At 39.6% G+C, this 18,851-nt stretch overlaps 1 protein-coding gene across 3 annotated transcripts in view; it reads right to left on the reverse strand.

Moving 5' to 3' along the window:
* Window positions 1-18,851, reverse strand: part of ANKRD6 (ankyrin repeat domain 6) — a 58,050-nt gene that overhangs the window by 10,271 nt on the left and 28,928 nt on the right. For 2 of the 3 annotated variants that reach the window (XM_053461323.1, XM_053461324.1), the window contains exons 2-11: window positions 17,692-17,951; window positions 13,073-13,171; window positions 11,773-11,871; window positions 10,426-10,524; window positions 8,908-9,006; window positions 6,481-6,579; window positions 6,051-6,149; window positions 5,546-5,623; window positions 4,636-4,740; window positions 3,244-3,390 (exon numbers count right to left, since the gene is read on the reverse strand). In XM_053461323.1, the coding sequence (XP_053317298.1) occupies window positions 3,244-3,390; window positions 4,636-4,740; window positions 5,546-5,623; window positions 6,051-6,149; window positions 6,481-6,579; window positions 8,908-9,006; window positions 10,426-10,524; window positions 11,773-11,871; window positions 13,073-13,171; window positions 17,692-17,811 (1,044 nt within the window). In that variant the 5' untranslated portion in view covers window positions 17,812-17,951. The remainder of the gene's footprint in view (window positions 1-3,243; window positions 3,391-4,635; window positions 4,741-5,545; window positions 5,624-6,050; window positions 6,150-6,480; window positions 6,580-8,907; window positions 9,007-10,425; window positions 10,525-11,772; window positions 11,872-13,072; window positions 13,172-17,691; window positions 17,952-18,851) is intronic. The other variant, XM_053461325.1, reaches the window with a different exon arrangement.

Consider the following 18,851-nt stretch of genomic DNA (forward strand, 5'->3'; position numbering starts at 1 on the left):
ACTTACAAAGATGAGAGAGTCCTGTAATTTTCACCATAGGTACACTTCAACTATGAGAGACAGAATGAGACAACAAAGTCCATAAATCACATTGTCTGATTTTTAAAGAATTTATTTGCAGATTATGGTGGAAAATAAGTATTTGGTCAATTACAAAAGTTCATATCAATACTTTGTTATATATCCTTTGTTGGCAATGACAGAGGTCAGACGTTTTCTGTAAGTCTTCACAATGTTTTCACACACTGTTGCTGGTATTTTGGACCATTCCGCCATGCAAATCTCCTCTAGAGCAGTGATGTTTTGGGGCTGTCGCTGGGCAACACGGACTTTCAACTCCCTCCAAAGGTTTTCTATGGGGTTGAGATCTGGAGACTGGCTAGGCCACTCCAGGACCTTGAAATGCTTTTTACGAAGCCACTCCTTCGTTGCCCAGGCGGTGTGTTTGGGATCATTGTCATGCTGAAAGACCCAACCACGTTTCATCTTCAATGCCCTTGCTGATGGAAGGAGGTTTTCACTCAAAATCTCACGATACATGGCCCCATTCATTCTTTCCTTTACACGGATTAGTCGTCCTGGTCCCTTTGCAGAAAACAGCCCCAAAGCATGATGTTTCCACCCCCATGCTTCACCGTAGGTATGGTGTTCTTTGGATGCAACTCAGCATTCTTTCTCCTCCAAACACGACGAGTTGAGTCTACCAAAAAGTTCTACCTTGGTTTCATCTGACCATATGACATTCGCCCAATCCTCTTCTGGATCATCCAAATGCAGACGGGCCCAGACATGTACTGGCTTAAGCAGGGGGACACATCTGGCACTGCATGATTTGAGTCCCTGGCGGCGTAGTGTCTTACTGATGGTAGCCTTTGTTACTTTGGTCCCAGCTCTCTGCAGGTCATTCACTAGGTCCCCCCGTGTGGTTCTGGGATTTTTGCTCACCGTTCTTGTGATCATTTTGACACCACGGGGTGAGATCTTGCGTGGAGCCCCAGATCGAGGGAGATTATCAGTGGGCCTGTATGTCTTCCATTTTTGAATAATTGCTCCACAGTTGATTTCTTCACACCAAGCTGCTTGCCTATTGCAGATTCAGTCTTCCCAGCCTGGTGCAGGTCTACAATTTTGTTTCTGGTGTCCTTCGACAGCTCTTTGGTCTTGGCCATAGTGGGGTTTGGAGTGTGACTGTTTGAGGTTGTGGACAGGTGTCTTTTATACTGATAACAAGTTCAAACAGGTGCCGTTAATACAGGTAACTAGTGGAGGACAGAGGAGACTAGTTACAGGTCTATGAGAGCCAGATATCTTGCTTGTTTGTAGGTGACCAAATACTTATTTTACCGAGGAATTTACCAATGAATTCATTAGAAATCCTACAATGTGATTTCCTGTATTCTTTCCCCCCATTCTGTCTCTCATAGTTGAAGTGTACCTATGGTGAAAATTACAGGCCTCTCTCATCTTTTTAAGTGGGAGAACTTGCACAATTGGTGACTGTCTAAATAGTTTTTGTCCCACTGTAGATATTCCTGGTGGAACAAGCCAAACGGCAAATAATTTAAGTAAAAGAACGGTCGATAGCGTGACTGCTACAGTTTAACCCCTTCACATCAGGTGACGTACCAGGTACATCATGCCCAAGTGGCAGTGGCGTCGGCAGGGGAGGGTAAAGGGGGGCCATGCCCCCCCACATCATGCTGTGCCCCCTGTGTGCCCCCAACTGAAATGGCCTTTTTTTTGTATAGCCATGATTGACGCGGAGGAGAGAGAGGGGCACCAAGAGGTCGCTCAGGAATAAGTTTTCAGCAACCGCTTGGCGCCCCTCACTCTCCTCCGTGAGACCTCTGTCTTGGTAGCGGTGCTGGCATTTCTTGCTGTCATATTCTGGCGCTCAGCAGTGAAGCAGAGCGCACCACGGCAAGACAGAGGCCTCGCGCTCCCGCGGCAGGACTTCAACAACGTAAGTAAACTACAAATGGGAGAGCGAGTAGATAGTGAGATGGGGGGATAAATAGTGAGAAGGGGAGGGGGTACATAGTGAGAAGGGGAGAGGGGGTAGATTGTGAGAAAAGAGGGTAGTAAGAATATTTAAATGAAGAGTCAATGAGTGAGAGAATGAGTGAGAGAATGAATGAATTGTGTGGATGCATTGTGTGAATGAGTGAGAGAATAAATGAATTAATGTGTGAATGAGTGAGAGAATTAATGCTTTCCTGGGGTCCAAATTTTTCAATATAAAATATATTGGCAACACGGTTTAATATTTATATATATATATTGTCAGCAGGGTCTAATATTTATATATATTGGCAGCAAGAGCTAATATTAAATATTTTTATAGGCCCTTTTTCCTTATTTTCCCCCACATTTTTAGATATTTTTTATACTAAATGATGTTTATATACAAAATTATTATTTCATAAGAAAGCCCTACTTGTGCTTAAAAAAGTCAATATATATGTTGTGGGGGTAAACTAAATGAGTTAGTGGGCAATCACAGTTGAATAAAGACATAGCAAAAACACAAAAACTGCTCTGGTCATTTAGCGCAAAGGGATTAATGCTGATAAATGTAAAATAATCCACTTGTAATATAAAAAGGGAGAATATAGCACTCAGGTCAAAATGTTGTCAATGACAATGTAAGAGAGAAACAATAATTATGTCTTCAGATTAAAATGTAAGCAGGCAATGCAATAAAGTATTGGGGAAAAAACAAGCAGGGTGCTGGGTCGTATAGTTGGATGAGTTAGTAGCAGTAGATTCTGCCACTTTACAGATCTCTGGTCAGACTTCATGTAGAGTATTGTGTACAGCTCTGGAGACCTCATCTCAAGAAGGATATTGAGGATATTGAAAGTGTTCAGCGGAAATGGTTCACAGGGAGGTAGACACATTTAAATTCTTAGTAATTTAACAAAGCATAGAGGTAAGTTTGTTTCAAAGTAGGAGGAATGTAAGAACAAGAAGCTATAATCTAAAACTAGAGGGTTAGGGCTAAGGAGATTTTACTTCACTGAGATGGTGGTAGATAAATTAAGCAGCGTCCCAGCAAAAGTGATAGAGGCTAATGCAGTGAGAGATTTTAACCATGCCTTAGACAGGCAAAACCTATCCTGAATCTAAGACAAGACCAAGGACCGATTTAACCCTGAGTGTTTACATCAGGAAAATGGGAGGACTCGCTCTTAGCTGCTGTCAAATTCTTTGTTTCTATGACACAGAAGAAAGGGAACTCACATGTGGTACCTTTTCTTTTGGCTTTCCCCTTCTGCCTTTCCTTTGTTTAGACACTGTGACAGCGGATCGATGCTCATCTTTCCCTTCAGTTTGTTTGAAAGCCGCATGTTCGCTGCTTTGAGTATCATCAGCTGCTGATATACTTCCCTGCAAGGATCATTAAATATCACAAATCACTTTGGGCTATGTGTTTCAAACTTTGACAAAAGTTATTTCTTTTGTGAGGAAACCCGTATACAATCATAAAGCCAATTAACTTCAATATCTTTCAATAAGTGTTTTGTAAGTGTTTTACAAATATATTATGCATTTTGTTTTTAGATTAAGTAGAGATATTATAAATGGACCCACTGCAAATAAAAAAAATCAAGCCTATTTTGTATGGCTGTAAAAAAATATCTGGTCCAAACATACACCATACAATTCTCCTACCAGCTCAGTAAATGCCAACAGTATCTACTCAATACAATTACAAAACAAAAACTAGGTAGAATGTTACTAAATTCCTTCTATCACCGTTTAGTTAAGGAAAGAACAAAAATATCACAATCTCTAGATGAAGCCTAGACCTATAAAACCAGAGCAGCGTGAAGGGGTAATGGGGGGGGGGATACCTCCTCAGCCTGAATACAATTTAACACTAATAAAAATAGATATCCAAATGTTCCATGGCAACTCCAATTATTGGCCAATAGGTGGCAGCAACACAGCATTGGGCAACCACAAGAGTTGTATTACACAGCTAGAACAGTATTGCTATTCAAAGCAAATATAGGCATTTTATAGTACACAGTCTCAATCCATTCCAAGAACCACTTAGCTGACCAATCTATAAGGATGTTAAGGTTTTTTTTTCATAGAAGCTTAAAGGAAAGCTATAAACGCGATTGCATATTCTGAGGTGGGACAAAAAAGGATTTTCATTGATTTAGTACTACGGTAACATGTGGGGGATCTGAAGTACCAAGCCCTGTAACATTAGTAAGTCATAAAATGTGTTGCAACGTTATATTTACAAAACAAGAAACAATTTTTGTTTTCTAGGTATTTTCATACACCTACTGGAAACTTCTATCAAGTTCTATCAGCACTTCTCCTCAACTGCCCAAACCCTGTCATTCAGGAACAGAAACACAGAGAGCACAAATTATTTTATAAATACTATTTTTACTCTTACAATAATGAACTTTTTTTTCTTTAAGACTATAAGATGACATTGAGTTGTTTCTCAATACTAGATGTAAGCTTGTGAGCTGGGCTCTGTGCACCTAATGTGTCTGTCTTAGTCTGTCAATTCTAATTTTGTCATACCCTTTGAATGCATGTAGACTTAAAAAGTACTATGTGAATTGTTGTCATTGTATAAATAATAAGTAATAAAAATGCTCATACCTTACTCTCTCCAAGTTCTTCTCGGGGCACAGATTGAGCCCGTCTCTCCTCTTTTAGTTTCTCTCTTTTTTTCCTTAAACTTCTGCCACGACTAAAGCGCAGAACCTACATATTTTCCAAAAGTTAAAATCACTGAAAACATGCTTGTTCTCTGTATAAAGATCACTTTTGCATGTAAAATATGATTGATAATCATTTTGTCTTGCATATACATATACTGCTTTTATGCTATTTCTTGCATACTGGTACATGCAGTTACTGCCATAGCATAACAAGCTATTCAGGGATTTAAATTGAGTTGGTCTTTGACCACACAGGACCCTGCAATGAAGAACAGGGAGGAGGCTCACAGTAAGAATTGAACATTGCCAGATAAGTAGGAGGCTTTTTCCCCACTTCATCTGTGAATTGAATTTACAAACAGGACCAAACATATGAAACCCATTAATTTTTTTGGGGTCCTGTGGGATTTGAAGAAGGCATTTGATAGTTAAGCATATCACCCCGGTAAGGGAGACAGAGTGGAGGAAAGCAAGATAGGATAGTGCCAGTATAAGCTATTTTCAGCAGGCAAGTCTGCTCTTCAGAGCTTTCAAGCTATTCTATAACAAGGCAAGCACAAGCTTTCTATAAAAAAAAGTGGCAAAACGCTTTTTATTCATATCATAATTCAGGAGACGTCATAAAAGACTTGGTGTGTAGTAATGGTAACATTACACAAAATGTTAATAACTCAAATACACCATTCACACGCTCACATAAACACTATATCCTCCTACACACAATGTATTCATAACAGACACTGCATCTCAGAGACATACGCTACAAACATAATGTATTTTACAAATGTCTTGGACTTTTTTATGAGCTAACATCAAAGGTATTCTAGAGGGAATGTGAGGCAGAGTACCTGGGGTGCCTTGGTGAGCAGGAGAGCCACATCACAGTTATTGTTGTGCCTTGCTGTGTCCAGGGCAATCTGGCCAGCCTATACCAAAATGAAATAATTTCACATAATCCATTTTCAATATTTACAATTTCTTCTTTTAAACTTAACATGTGGTAACATGAATATTATATATCTTGCTCATTTGGACACATTTTATCTGTAAGTCTCTATTTTTACTTTGTTTGATCACTAAGTCTTTAAACATTTCTATCATATACCATCTCTATCTACCTTCTTCAAAGCTATACATATTAAAATACCTTAGGCTTTCTAGACATTTTTTATCGATGCAGCAACACCACAGATGAGTTTATTGGACAGAGCCAAAAAGACAGTACATTATAATACATTTGCACCAGAATAATTTTGCATGAAGGACCTGAAAGTTATTTCTAATGTACCAATTAACTCGAATATGACCCATGCAAATCTTAAAATATCCTGAACTGGGCAGAGCCGCACTCACATTATTCAGAAGACTGGCATCAGCTCCTGCTTCCAGGAGAACTTTGATCACTTTCCTATGGTTGAGTGCTGCAGCAACATGAAGTGGAGTGTCCCCGGCCTGTGAAATATTATAATTATTACATTTTATTTATAGAGAGCCAGCAGATTCTCTAACCTATAATAAAACACGAGGGAGTATAAATCAGCAGTAAAATTAAAGTATAAAATATTTATATAAAAACTTTACCTGGGAAAAAAACTCTAGCATGCCACTGAATGCTGATCCTTCTCAGTATTTCAATAGATTTAAATGTATTTGTGGCCCACAAAAAAGAGAAATTTTCACCCTTTGTTGTCTTTTAATAGTTCACACATGTTTTCTACATTCTTCTCACACAAGTTGCTGAGTAGCTCTTTCAGTAGGATCTTAGACATGAAAAATCACTGACCTGATTTTTTTCATTGACGGAGCAGAATGCGCTGAGTAGAACTCTAATGATGGACAGGTGATTGTAACGAGCCGCCACATGCAAGGAAGTATCTCCTACCTGAAATTCACAACACGTTGAAAGATTTCACCTCTAAGGATACCGCATTCTGTCAGCTGCTAGTTGTTAAAGACTATGTAATAGTAATAATACAGACAAAAACCTAAATATTTTCCCCCTTCCTTGCATGACCTTTATCAGTTTATCTGTGCCATCTTTGCCCCAAACGGCTGGTCTGTGCCATCATTGCCCCAAACAACTTGTCTGTCCTTTCTTTGCCCCTCCCTTCCCAACACAGACTCTGACGCACATTAGTAAACACAGTTACACAAATTACATACACTTACTCATACTTACTAACATAGATTCATTCTAACACATATACCATCTCACGCCACCTTCACATTTATGCTCACACACAATCACACATCCATGCTCACACACACGTACACAGCCTTATTCACACACACACTTACACATCCACACTCACATACATACAGCACATACAAACAAACATACATATTCCCTTCCTTCTCGCGTCCGCCCTCACCTCTCACTGCTCCTGCAGCTTTCTACCTGGCTGCTCGCAGTGTCACGTGAGCACGATTCGTCGCTGTCTCCCAGTGCCGGTTCAAAATAGTTTAGAAAGGACCCTTCCGACCTGGCCCGGTGTGGTCCAGGTCAGAAGGGCGCTTTCTATACATTATTGAACCGGTAAGGGGAGATGGAACAAGTGGTCATCGCCCCGGGACCCCTAGAAGCAGTTGTGACCACTGAGACTCAAGTATTAATGCCACTGGCAAGGAATATAGTTGTAAGGAATGTATATTTGCCACAAAAAGTTGCAAAATTAACACGATTTTAATAAATTCCTATGTTTCAAGTGAATACTTGCCTATCCCAGATCCTCTTCTATTTTGGAAGCTTGTTTTTGTGTGCTGGAAGCCTCTTGGAGGGCAGAATACAGCACAAATTGAAACCACATAGGGTCTAATGTAATCACTTAGACTCTGTAGATGAAGTTACTGTTCTACTACTCTGTTTTGTATGGACTCTTCAGGAACTCACATAGAGAAGTGAAGATGCTTGGAGCCTAATGTGTTGTGCTTGATGCTTTTTGGTTTGCGAGTACACCTAATCCTGAGTAGAAGTGACTGCCCGAGACTGTTGCAGGCTGATCCGCAGCTTGTTCTAAGACTACTCCCATAATCCTGTATATTAGGAATGACTCAAAGTCAGAAATGCTGGGATGCAAGACGGCAGAGCCTGATCCCCAGAGACAATCTAAAAATGCCAAGATGCAAGGGGCCAGAGCCTCATACCGACATAACGACAGTCAGAAGTGTCAGAATATGCAATGTCAAAACTTCATTCACGCAGGCAATCTGAGATGCTAGGGTGCCAGAGCCTCATCCGCAGAAGTTTTTGGGGATACAGTGGGAGAATTTTACATGAATGTAGTGCATCAGAGAAAGTAAGGAGATCCTGGGCCTGGTAATGCAAGCACTGCATTTCAGTGGCCCCTCAATGAGCATGGAGTATAAGATTAAAAAATATGGATCCTCAATTTACGCTTACACTGATGACACTGACAGACTTGCTACACATCTGTTTAAAATCTGTAGTCAGGTCTGTCAATTTTGAAGGCGTACAAATGTAACAGATACTGGACCCTCATTTGAGGAGGATTATTCGGACTTTGAAGACTGAGTCTATCTTCTGTGGGGGAGCAATTTGACTCTATGAACAATAGTGGCTACCCATCTACAAGTAAGGCGGCAATGACATCTAGGGACATTTGAAAAGCAGAATTATCACCAAAGCCCATGGCTCAGCATTAAAATGGAAGCCATGGAGGGAGACAACTGGAATTGCTGCCCCAGTTCCGAGATTAGCATACCTGGGAACTCTCAAGGTTTGACTGAAGGAGCAAATTTGGCAAGTCACTACATAGAATCTTCACGGTGGGCTACTAAGGGTTTAATAGTTCAAGAGTTTATGGGTCAGCATATCCAGAAAGTTCCCAGGTATGCAGAAGAGGCACAGGTTAGCGCCAAACATGAATACAGTGTTAGCCATACTATTCAAAGAAATGTTGCAATTTACACAACCTTTTGATTAGTTACTTTAGTGATCACTTTCCATTTTTTTGTTTTACATACATGTCTCAAAGTAGTCCAGCTTTGCTTTATTTTATTATGTTAAGTGCACAGAATGAGACTATGGACTGAAAAGGTTTCCTTATTCATCAAATCTACATGCTTTACAAACCTGGAATTTTAAGGGACACATGTCCTTGTGACAGCTTGCCACCTTTTGGTTTTGAGGTTTACTGAAATGGAATATAGAATAGCATTGCTTAAAACTAAATATAAATCATTTACTCACATTATTTTTTAAATCTGCCCGAGATCCTGCAAGCAGTAAAATGCGGCAGCTCTGAGAGTGGCCATTTTGGCACGCCAGGTGAAGAGGTGTGTTACCTGCCTTATGGAGACAGCAAGTAAATATTCTGACATTTTTTATGAAACACAGTGTATATGTGAAAAATATAAAGGACACTCTTGGGCAGGGTGGGCTGGCCTAGGGTGACAATCCCGATTACTTCTGCACAGTGAATCTGTGTGAGCGGCAGTTGTGTGGATGAAAATGCCTTCTGATGTCAGAGGAGAATGGGCAGACTGGTTCGAAACAGGCAACAGTAACTCAAATTACCACTTGTTACAACCAAGGTATGCAGAATACTATCTCTGATCGCAAAACACATTGAACCTTGAAGCAGATGGGCTACAGCAGAAGACCACATCGGGTGCCAGTCGTGTCAGCTAAGAACAGGAAGCTGAGGCTACAATTTGCACAGGCTCACCAAAATTGGACAATGGAAGACTGGAAGAACCTTGCCTGGTCTGATGAGTCTCGATTCCAGCTGCGACATTCAGGTGACAGGGTCAGACTTTGGCGTAAACAACATGAAAGCATGGATCCATCCTGCCTTGTATCAACGGTTCAGGCTGGTGGTGTAATGGTGTGGGGGCATTTTCTTGGCACACCTTGGGCCCCTTAGTACCTTAGTACCAAATGAGCATTGTTTTAACCCGACAGTCTATCTGAGTATTGTTGCTGACCATGTCCATCCATTTATGACCACAGTGTAGCCATCTTCTGATGGCTACTTCCAGCAGAATAATGCACCATGTCACAAAGCTCACATCATCTCAAACTGGTTTCTTGAACATGACAAGGTTCCTTGAGTTCACTGTACTCCAATGGCCTCCATAGTCACCTAATCTCAATCCAATAGAGCACCTTTGGGATGTGGTGGAACGGGAGATTTGGATCATGTATGTGCAGCTGACAAATCTGCGGCAACTGCGTGATGGCATCATGAACATATGGGCCAAAATCTCTGAGGAATGTTTCCAGCACCTTGTAGAAAGTATGCCACGAAGAATGAAGGCAGTTCTGAAGGCAAAGTACAACCCAGTCCTAGCAAGATGTACCTAATAAATTGGCCAGTAAGTGTATGTGTTAGTCTGTGCATACGTGTGCAAATGAATCTGTGTTTATTTTAGAGTTAGTTCCTGGGGGAGTTGCAGAGGGCCACTTGGCTTAACTTGCCCCCTGAGCCAAAAGGTGCCAGCCCAACCCTGCTATTGGGTCCATAAGAACTTAATCATTTCACTCTCTACTCATTTCACAACAAAAAATAAAAATGCACTGACATCATGGGATGGCCAAATCTATTAAGCAACCTATGCCATAAAACACAAGTTTCAATGTAAATTTTATCTTTAAATCTAATATAATACTGTAATCCTCTAGTCCAAAATCTCCTTAAAAAGTAACATTTCACACATATACTAGTAATCCTGCCGAGAAATGATTGATGTGTGACACAGTTCTTACCTTGTTCCTGGCAAGGACATTAGCACCCGCTTTAACAAGCAGTTTGACAGACTGGCTGAATCCATGCCAGGCAGCTTCATGTAGAGCAGTGTTACCATCCTAAATGAGACATGACAGCAATGAAGTCACTGCAGACCAGAGAAATGTTCCCTTAAAACCACTCATGGAGTATTAACTATTTTCATGATGCACCCAATACAGTTTACTATTTTACCATTATAGATGAGGTGGAAATAAACACTGTAAAAGGAAACCTCCAGCCATCTCATGTACTTTAACACATATGATAAAAAGGTCCACTTCAATTCATGTTCCCCTTTGCAAATACATGGGGGATTCTGCATAATCTGCTCATATGTATTTCCCATTTCCTCAGCTATTTTCTGTGCGGAAGATGTGTTCCGCCAAGCACACTTCCTGACATGTAATGTACTTACTGCCAGCCATCTTCAGCGCAGGCTCAGTGAATATGTGCATGCATGGAAGGTGCTGCCATTGATTACATTGATTACTAAGTGCTCTTGTTTTTATTTTATTTTTAAAATGCATATCATGAAATGACACCATGACCGTGATAACTAAACTGTTATAACTGTAAGGTTGAAAAACATAAACCATTTAAAAATAACCACAATACTGAAACTTATGATCATGAGAACAATTAAATAATGGGTTGTGACTCGCACTAAATTACATATAACACTAACTGCCCTTAAGAAACGCCTGTCAGCTGTTTCTTGACATATGTACAAGTAGCATGTTCGTAACAATGCATTCTCCTCTGGCTGCTGAGAATTTAATACATCAGCACCATGTCATGACCCTGGCATCCTAGCCTGCTTAGCAGGTCTACCCACAGAGCCAATCTGCAGGGCTCGATTTCTTACATTATGTTAAAGAATGCAAACAAACTCACTCCTGGGTCCACAGCTAAATGCCAATTCCATTGTATCCAAACACTGTTCACTACAAATGGAAATAGAATTGTTCATGTGGAACAAATAATGATAGAAGATACTTTTTGATTAGTTGATGTAATTTAACCTAAACTCACCACCTACAATAGGAAATGGAAAAAATGTGTTATCTCCCAAAATCTGTATCAACAAACAAAGTAAAAAATTACGTTTCTAAAAGCAGAAGAAAACAAAAATAGATAAAAAATCTAAGTATATTAAATCTTAATATAGACACAATTATCTGACTGGATTATACAGGACCAGTTATATGTGTGTGGTCCTTTATAATACATAGTGAACTCCTAAATACAAAATAATGTATTCCAACATATAACATTCTCTGGCTGGCTGGTGGTTCTAAGAACTCAGAACTGTAGTACTTCTATACCTTATCTTGTCGGTCCAATGCACAGCCTTCTTGTATCAACAGTGCAAGGATGTCACTGTTTCCTACAACTGCTGCCCTGTGCAGGGCTGTCTGATGACCCTACAGGAAGAAAATATGAGATTTCATTAAGTTGTACTTACAAAAACTGCATGTGGATTATAGATATATTCTTTCCTAAATAGAAATGATAATCATATCAGTGTCAATATGACACAAAAAAAGTTAAATGTTGTTAAATAATGTGTGAGAACCATATAAAGGGCCAATCAAACCATTATATGCACTTTAATGCATTTGACAGATGCGTTGTCCATTTATGTGGTCCTCCTTGCAAGTGCATGAGAGATTTCGCAGAATCCTCCCATATCCATTTGCGGAGGTGTATTTAGCTCGGGCACTGCCCTATATTGGAATTAGTGTAGCACCACCACCGGCCACCTCCAGAGATGCTCTCCTCACTGTGGAGTGCCAGGATATGACATCTCGAAGCAGCACCATTTAATGCAGTCTATTATGGTCCTGCACAGCCACAATAGTGTAAATGGGCCAATTGGGGAGATCAGAGATCCCCCTTGCAACTTCCGCCATTGTTCAAATGTTTTGAATTTTCGATAATAGACTCTAATCTCAGATGCCCATGGGCCAACATCTAAAGCTAATTTGGGGGAATTATTGTCTTAATAGCTGGGGAGAAGCGATATCACTAGGACCCATCAAGTATGATCTTCAAACTACTAATCATCCATGAGAATTGTTGGAAATACATGTTAATTCAGTCACACAACTAAAACTGGTTATGCAAAACAGGCAAATAATTGGCACAAAATTACAATCGCTTTAGTATCATAATAACTTTACAGGTCCTGAACAAAATACAGAGTTTATAAAGAAATGTTTACTGTTATGTCTCGCGTATGTGCCAAGTCAGCTGATCAATCAAGAGGGAAACATGCCAAGCAGATATAACGTATTACATAAGTTAAACAAATCCACTGCCAAAAGCTTAATAAATTGGTTATAAGTAATTAGGCTAAGACACTATGTATTGATTTTTATCCATTTAAAAGACATAGAACATAATATTCCTCAGAATTTTGTCTGCAAAATAAAGATGACATAATACCATTCAGTGGCTGTCCAATTAAAGGTACAGTCTACTTTCCCACGTAGCCCCACCAACAAAGAATATTAAAGCACTTTGGCACATGTACAAATTTGTATTATTAATATGGTTTTTTTTTTGCATTTAAATAATTTGCTATTTCCTCTGAAGAAAATATTAGAATATTTTGATACTTACATCATCTTGAATGTCAAGATCACATCCTGCCTTCAGAAGTATCTGGACTACGTTAAGGTGCCCTTTGTTAGCGGCAAGATGTAATGGGGTTCTTCCATGCTGTGAAAACCAGCAATCAACACAATTAAACAGGTGGAACGTTAGTTAAAATAACAAACTTAGTAACTGAAATATTAACAAAGCCAACCAAAATAACAATGTAACTGTGTCTTTATAAATGCACAACTTCTATTTACTCCATACATTTTAAGTGACTAGTAGGAAAAGTTATATGTTTATAGTCTTTTAGATCATAAAACATACTTAAGTGGTATAAAATGTGGTTAAAGAAGGATCCATTTAAATAGCAGGACTGTATATATAGCATGTCTACAAAACTGGGCCAGATTACATTCATAGTGGGGTGTTCATATGTAGGCAGTTTATTCATTTTAACAACGAACAACACGAGAAATAGTCACACTCCAGCTATATGTAGTAAACTAAGGTAACTAGTTTTCCTAGGTAACATAGAAAATACAATCTGGTTAATGAATTGACCATCGGAACTATACTGTAGATAAGTATTCAGACAGTTTTCTCAGTGTAGGATTGAACACGATGCAAAAACTAACCATAATAAAAACAAAGATCCTTTACTTATCCCCACTAATGTACATTTCTAAACATACGCTTGACTTTTTCATTAAAGTTTAATATAGTTTAGTTAGATCATGGCAAAAATGACCACAAATACTTAAGACTATTCTGTGTTCGTTTAGTGACAAGGTCCTGCCTAGATGGTTCAACCAAACATTTTTCCACATGCATAATGTATGAGGATTTGAAAAGAAATGGTTTCTGCAATATCGTACACATGTATGAATAGAATGTATGCCAAATGACATACACCTGATTATAAAATGCTACTGTATCATTCTACATGGCAGCCTTATTAGGATGTAGAAAATGTAAGTGGTTAGAACACCAAGTTTAAGTGTATTTTTGGTGGTACTGTTGTACAGTCCAACACCGAGAAGGTACTCTTTCAAAACATAAAACCCATGTTAAAGCATAAGCTAATCGATTCGAAAAAAGGGGAGATACAAGCTTCATGTACATTCGTAATTCCTCAAACAATGACTTCCCGTCTAGATCCTAATTCTACACTTAAAGCAAAAACGAGCTGGATATTTTCCATTCATTTAAAATCCACCTTTTACCACAACCCGTACTTACGAACAGATGGCGCATTCAGCCTCTAATACTCCACATATTTTCCATGATACCTGGGCTGCCTGGGATGAGTACTATACCGCTACATTCTGTCCTATGCCTAGCGGTTTTATCCTGAAAGATTTGCGGACCATTTGGTATCGGAAGGCGACTCTAGCAACCTGATTGACTTTCGGCTTCTTCTCTCCCTCCTACTTCTTTCTATTTCTCCCCCCCCCTTTCCCCCCCATCCCTCCCCCTCCCGGTTATAAAAAAATAAACTGAGATCTTTATGGCATATTGTAAATTCAATATACCGATGTGTTGATTACGGTTTTTGTATTTACACACTGTACGGCGGTATATTTACTGTGATGTCCGATTGTAATACGCATTTATTTATTTTATTTTTATTTTTTCTGTTTGTTTCTCCATATTACACGGATGTTCTGATCTCAATAAATATTCAGTCATAAAAAAAATAAAACAGGGCTTGACAAATCCCAGGCGCCAGGTCGCAATGGTGACTGAGAATTTTGTCCTGGCACCTAGGTAAGGGGTGTCCAACATGCGGCCTCAATGTTCGGCCCTGCTCACGGTGCAGCGCGGTGGCAGTGCCTCAGTGAGGCTCTTCATCCCGCCCCTTTCAAGATGTGACGCTCAAGGGGGCGGGCTCACAGCAAAGTTCCTTGTGACGGGGAGAGGAAGTCACGCCGGAGGAGAGCGGGAAAAAAAGAAAAGCCAAAATGTAAGTATTTGAAAAAAAAAGTTAGGGGTTCGAGGAAAGTGGACCTATATTTAAGGGAGAGGGGGGAATTCCCTTGGGGCATCATTCATTTTTGTCGTTGAAAATAAATCTTTGTTAGTTAAAAAAAAATCCTGGCTCCTAACTTTTTTAGCTGGCTCCTAGATTCAAAACAAATTTGTCAAGCCCTGCCTTAAAACACAGAAATTCTCTCAAGATGGAACTTTGCTCCATTTGCAGTTTAAACATTGTTTACAATGTAGGTATGCAAAATCTAGTGGCGTATGCAAAATGTAGTAGAGTGTCTTTCCTTATTTCAAAGGCCAAGGCTTACAGGTGGGTATGAAATCCACCTTATGTGGAATCATTTCATAAAGGATATACATGTAGTCCTATTAGCACCTAGCTAGATAACGTCTAAACAATTAAAGGAAGATGAGAACAAAAAAACCCCCACAAACTAATAAGTACCACAAAGAATAAAATAGGCACAGACAGTATTTTCCAACCAATCAGCCAAAAGAGCAAATATCCGTTTGGAGTTTAGCGTAAGGATGCTCACATGCGGGCAGGTGGTTTTGTTTCTTTTCTTTATCATTTAGTCCAGCTGTGGGCAAGCAGCAGGAGGACGTTGTGTGTATTGCGCAAATGCAGATGTCCACTGGCTGCCCGAGAGGAGGATCCAGGTCCCCCGCAGCGCTGCAGGGGACCTGGATCCTCCTCTCGGGCAGCCAGTGGACATCTGCACATGCGCAATACACACAACCTCCTCTGCTGCCGGCACTTTCGACCAGGCTTCTATAACGGAGCGCCGGCATAGAAGGCCTGGCAGAAGTGGCGAGCAGCAGCAGAGGTTGTCTACCGGCTGCCCCGGCTAGACACCAGGGAGTCTGGAGATCATTGGTAAGTCAGGGGGGTTACAGTGGCATATCTGGGAAGCAGAGTGGCATATCTGGGGGGCAGAAAGCATATCTGAGGAGCAGAGTGGCATATAATATGCATTATGAATTAAGGGGGGGACCTTAAAATGGCTTTTAAATTGTTTTTTCAAGTTTCTGTTTGTATATAACATATGCTAAGGCTCTCCTCCTCACTCATCACCTCTTCCTTTTCCCGTCTACAAGATTTCACTCGAGCTGCCCCATATCTCTGGAATCTGCTCCCAAGGAACCTTCAGAATTCACCCTCCCTCCCGACATTCAAGAAACATCTAAAAACCCACTTCTTCAGAGAAGCATACCATCTTAGCTGCTAGAACATCCTTGTCATTGATACCCCCACAATACCTCTCACCCTTTCTCTATGCCTTATGTTTATCACCCCATTTTCCCTCTAGATTGTAAGCTTGCGAGCAGGGCTCTCTCCACCAAATGTATCGGTTTGTCTTAGTCTGTCAATTCTTGTCTTGTCATATCCCTTGAATTTATGTATTGTATTAAGCGCTGCGTAAACTGTTGGCGCTATATAAATAAAAGATAATAATAATAATAATAATAATGCTGACTAACTGCATAGTAGATACCAAAAATGTTAAAATACATATATTCCTGTTCATTAAGTAAAGTACTGTTTTACCATTCCACTAAAGTGTATTTTTTCTTAAAAAATATTTTTTTCTTCAAAATAGCACCAAAAAATTCCAATTTACAAGGGACAGAGCACTATTTCTGAAATATTGTTGGGTGTCAAATCAAAAATGAGCTGCATGGTCCAGTTGCCAGAAAGAAGCCTTTAATGCGCCAATGCCACAAACAAACCTGGTTACAATATGCCTGACAACAACTTGACACACCTCACAGCTTCTGGCACACTGTAATTTGGAGTGACGAGACCAAATTGAGCATTATGGTGACAACCATAAGCGCTATGTTTGGAGAGAGGTCAGCAAGGCCTATACTGAAAAGAATACCATCCCCACTGTGAGGCATGGTGGTGGCTTACTGATGTTTGTTTTTGGGGGGTGAGCGCTAAAGGCACAAGGTATCTTGTGAAAATTAATGGCAAGATCAATGCAGCATGTTATCAGAAAATACCGGCAAACAATTTGCATTCTTCCGCACAAAAGCTGCGGATGGGGCAATCTTGGACCTTCCAGAACGACAATGACCCTAAGCACGAGGCCAAGTTGATCCTCCAGTGGTTACAGCAGAAAAAGGTGAAGGTTCTGGAGTGGCCATCAGTCTCCTGACCTTAATATCATTGATTCTCTCTGGGGAAGTCTCAAAAGAACTGAGGGTATGCAGACATGGGACATTTCATGTCTTTCTTGGTTGCCATGTTTTGTTTTATGATTGTGCCATTCTGTTATAACTTACAGTTGAATATGAATCCCATAAGAAATAAAAGAAATGTATTTTGCCTGCTCACTCATGCTTTCTTTAAAATGGTACATATATTACCGATTCTCCAAGGCTATGCAAACTTTTGATCACAACTGTATATAAATCAATACATAATCTTAAGTACTTATCAAAGATTTTATAAGCTTTGCTATTTGAGTTCTTTACGGCTTAGTTGCCCTTCTCCTGCTATATGAGTAGAGCTAGCCAGAATAACTCAACTGTCAGCTTGACATGACATGGCACAGCAAATAGGTTTTCAAAGACAACTGATTGATATATAGGTATATTTCACAAACATATTGACCAGCCACCTTGTAAAAAAAAAGTTTTCCTGTTACCTTGGTAACGGCTACCTTGGCACCTTTGTTGATAAGTTGTACCACATTATCAACTTGGCCTTTGTAGGCAGCTACAAGAAGGCGTTCTGAAAGCACAGCGACCACATCCTGCTGGCTCATGAATCAGAAGAGGGAGGTCCTTCAGGGAAGTTTAATTTCTGGTGTTCTTCTTTATTCACATAAATCTGGTTCCAGATCGTACATGCTTGATAATAAAATCATAACAGAGACACTGGCATCATCTAGGCCATCTCGTGAACCTAAGCAGACAAAAATAAACAAAAAAGTTGGTTGCTAATAAACTGAAGTTGTATTAATAAGTAAACAATCTTACCATTCAGAAATTTTTTTGCTCAAAGTACACTTTAGTTACCAACAATAATTTGCTTACAAACACCTCTGGTGCAACACAGCACAAATACAACAAGTCCTTCCCACAGAAAATAGTAAATATTAATATCATTATGGACAGCTATCTAGTTTTGTCTCAGACACCTGCAGTTTAAAACCCATGTTTGATTGAGTCCTAGAAAGTTAACAAGAGTATCAAATTAGAAACATGTTTTTTTAATATAATGCTTCACTTTTCATATAAAAATTATTCAAGATTTCATATAATGTGTTTTCTGAAAGTTGATTACCGTATTTTTCATGTGTATGTGTGCTTTGACGCCTTGTAGCAAACAATAGCATATCTTGGTCTTACTCACCCAGACAGACCCTCTGACTAATGCGAGTCTATGATAGAAAGGACTTCATTAGCATTGGCCTAAAGAATAAACTTGGGGCAGTTTTTGAGGCGTCCACCAGAAGAAGATACGTGTAGCAGCAAAATGTTTTTTGGGGCTTTTATATTAGCCCTATTACCTCTCCTTAGTATTAGGCCAGTTTTGCTGCCACTAATTGGAAGATCAGAGATTTTTAGTCTTACACAGTGCATCTCACCAATATACTACTCTCCTTAGATCAGGATATCAGGGTGCTAGGTTTTGCTGGTGTTTAGATGTAAGATAGAGTACTTATTAGTGATTGAATATAGGACACAAATAAGCTATAGATATCCATTATTAAAAAGTTAAATTTTAAATTTAGTGGGGATTTTTTTTTTAAAAAAATACTAAAAAGCATAAACATTCTAGGGTGCTGCTGAAAGGACCAAC

The sequence above is a fragment of the Spea bombifrons genome, chromosome 3 (assembly GCF_027358695.1).
Source record: "Spea bombifrons isolate aSpeBom1 chromosome 3, aSpeBom1.2.pri, whole genome shotgun sequence".
Classification (NCBI taxonomy): domain Eukaryota; kingdom Metazoa; phylum Chordata; class Amphibia; order Anura; family Pelobatidae; genus Spea; species Spea bombifrons.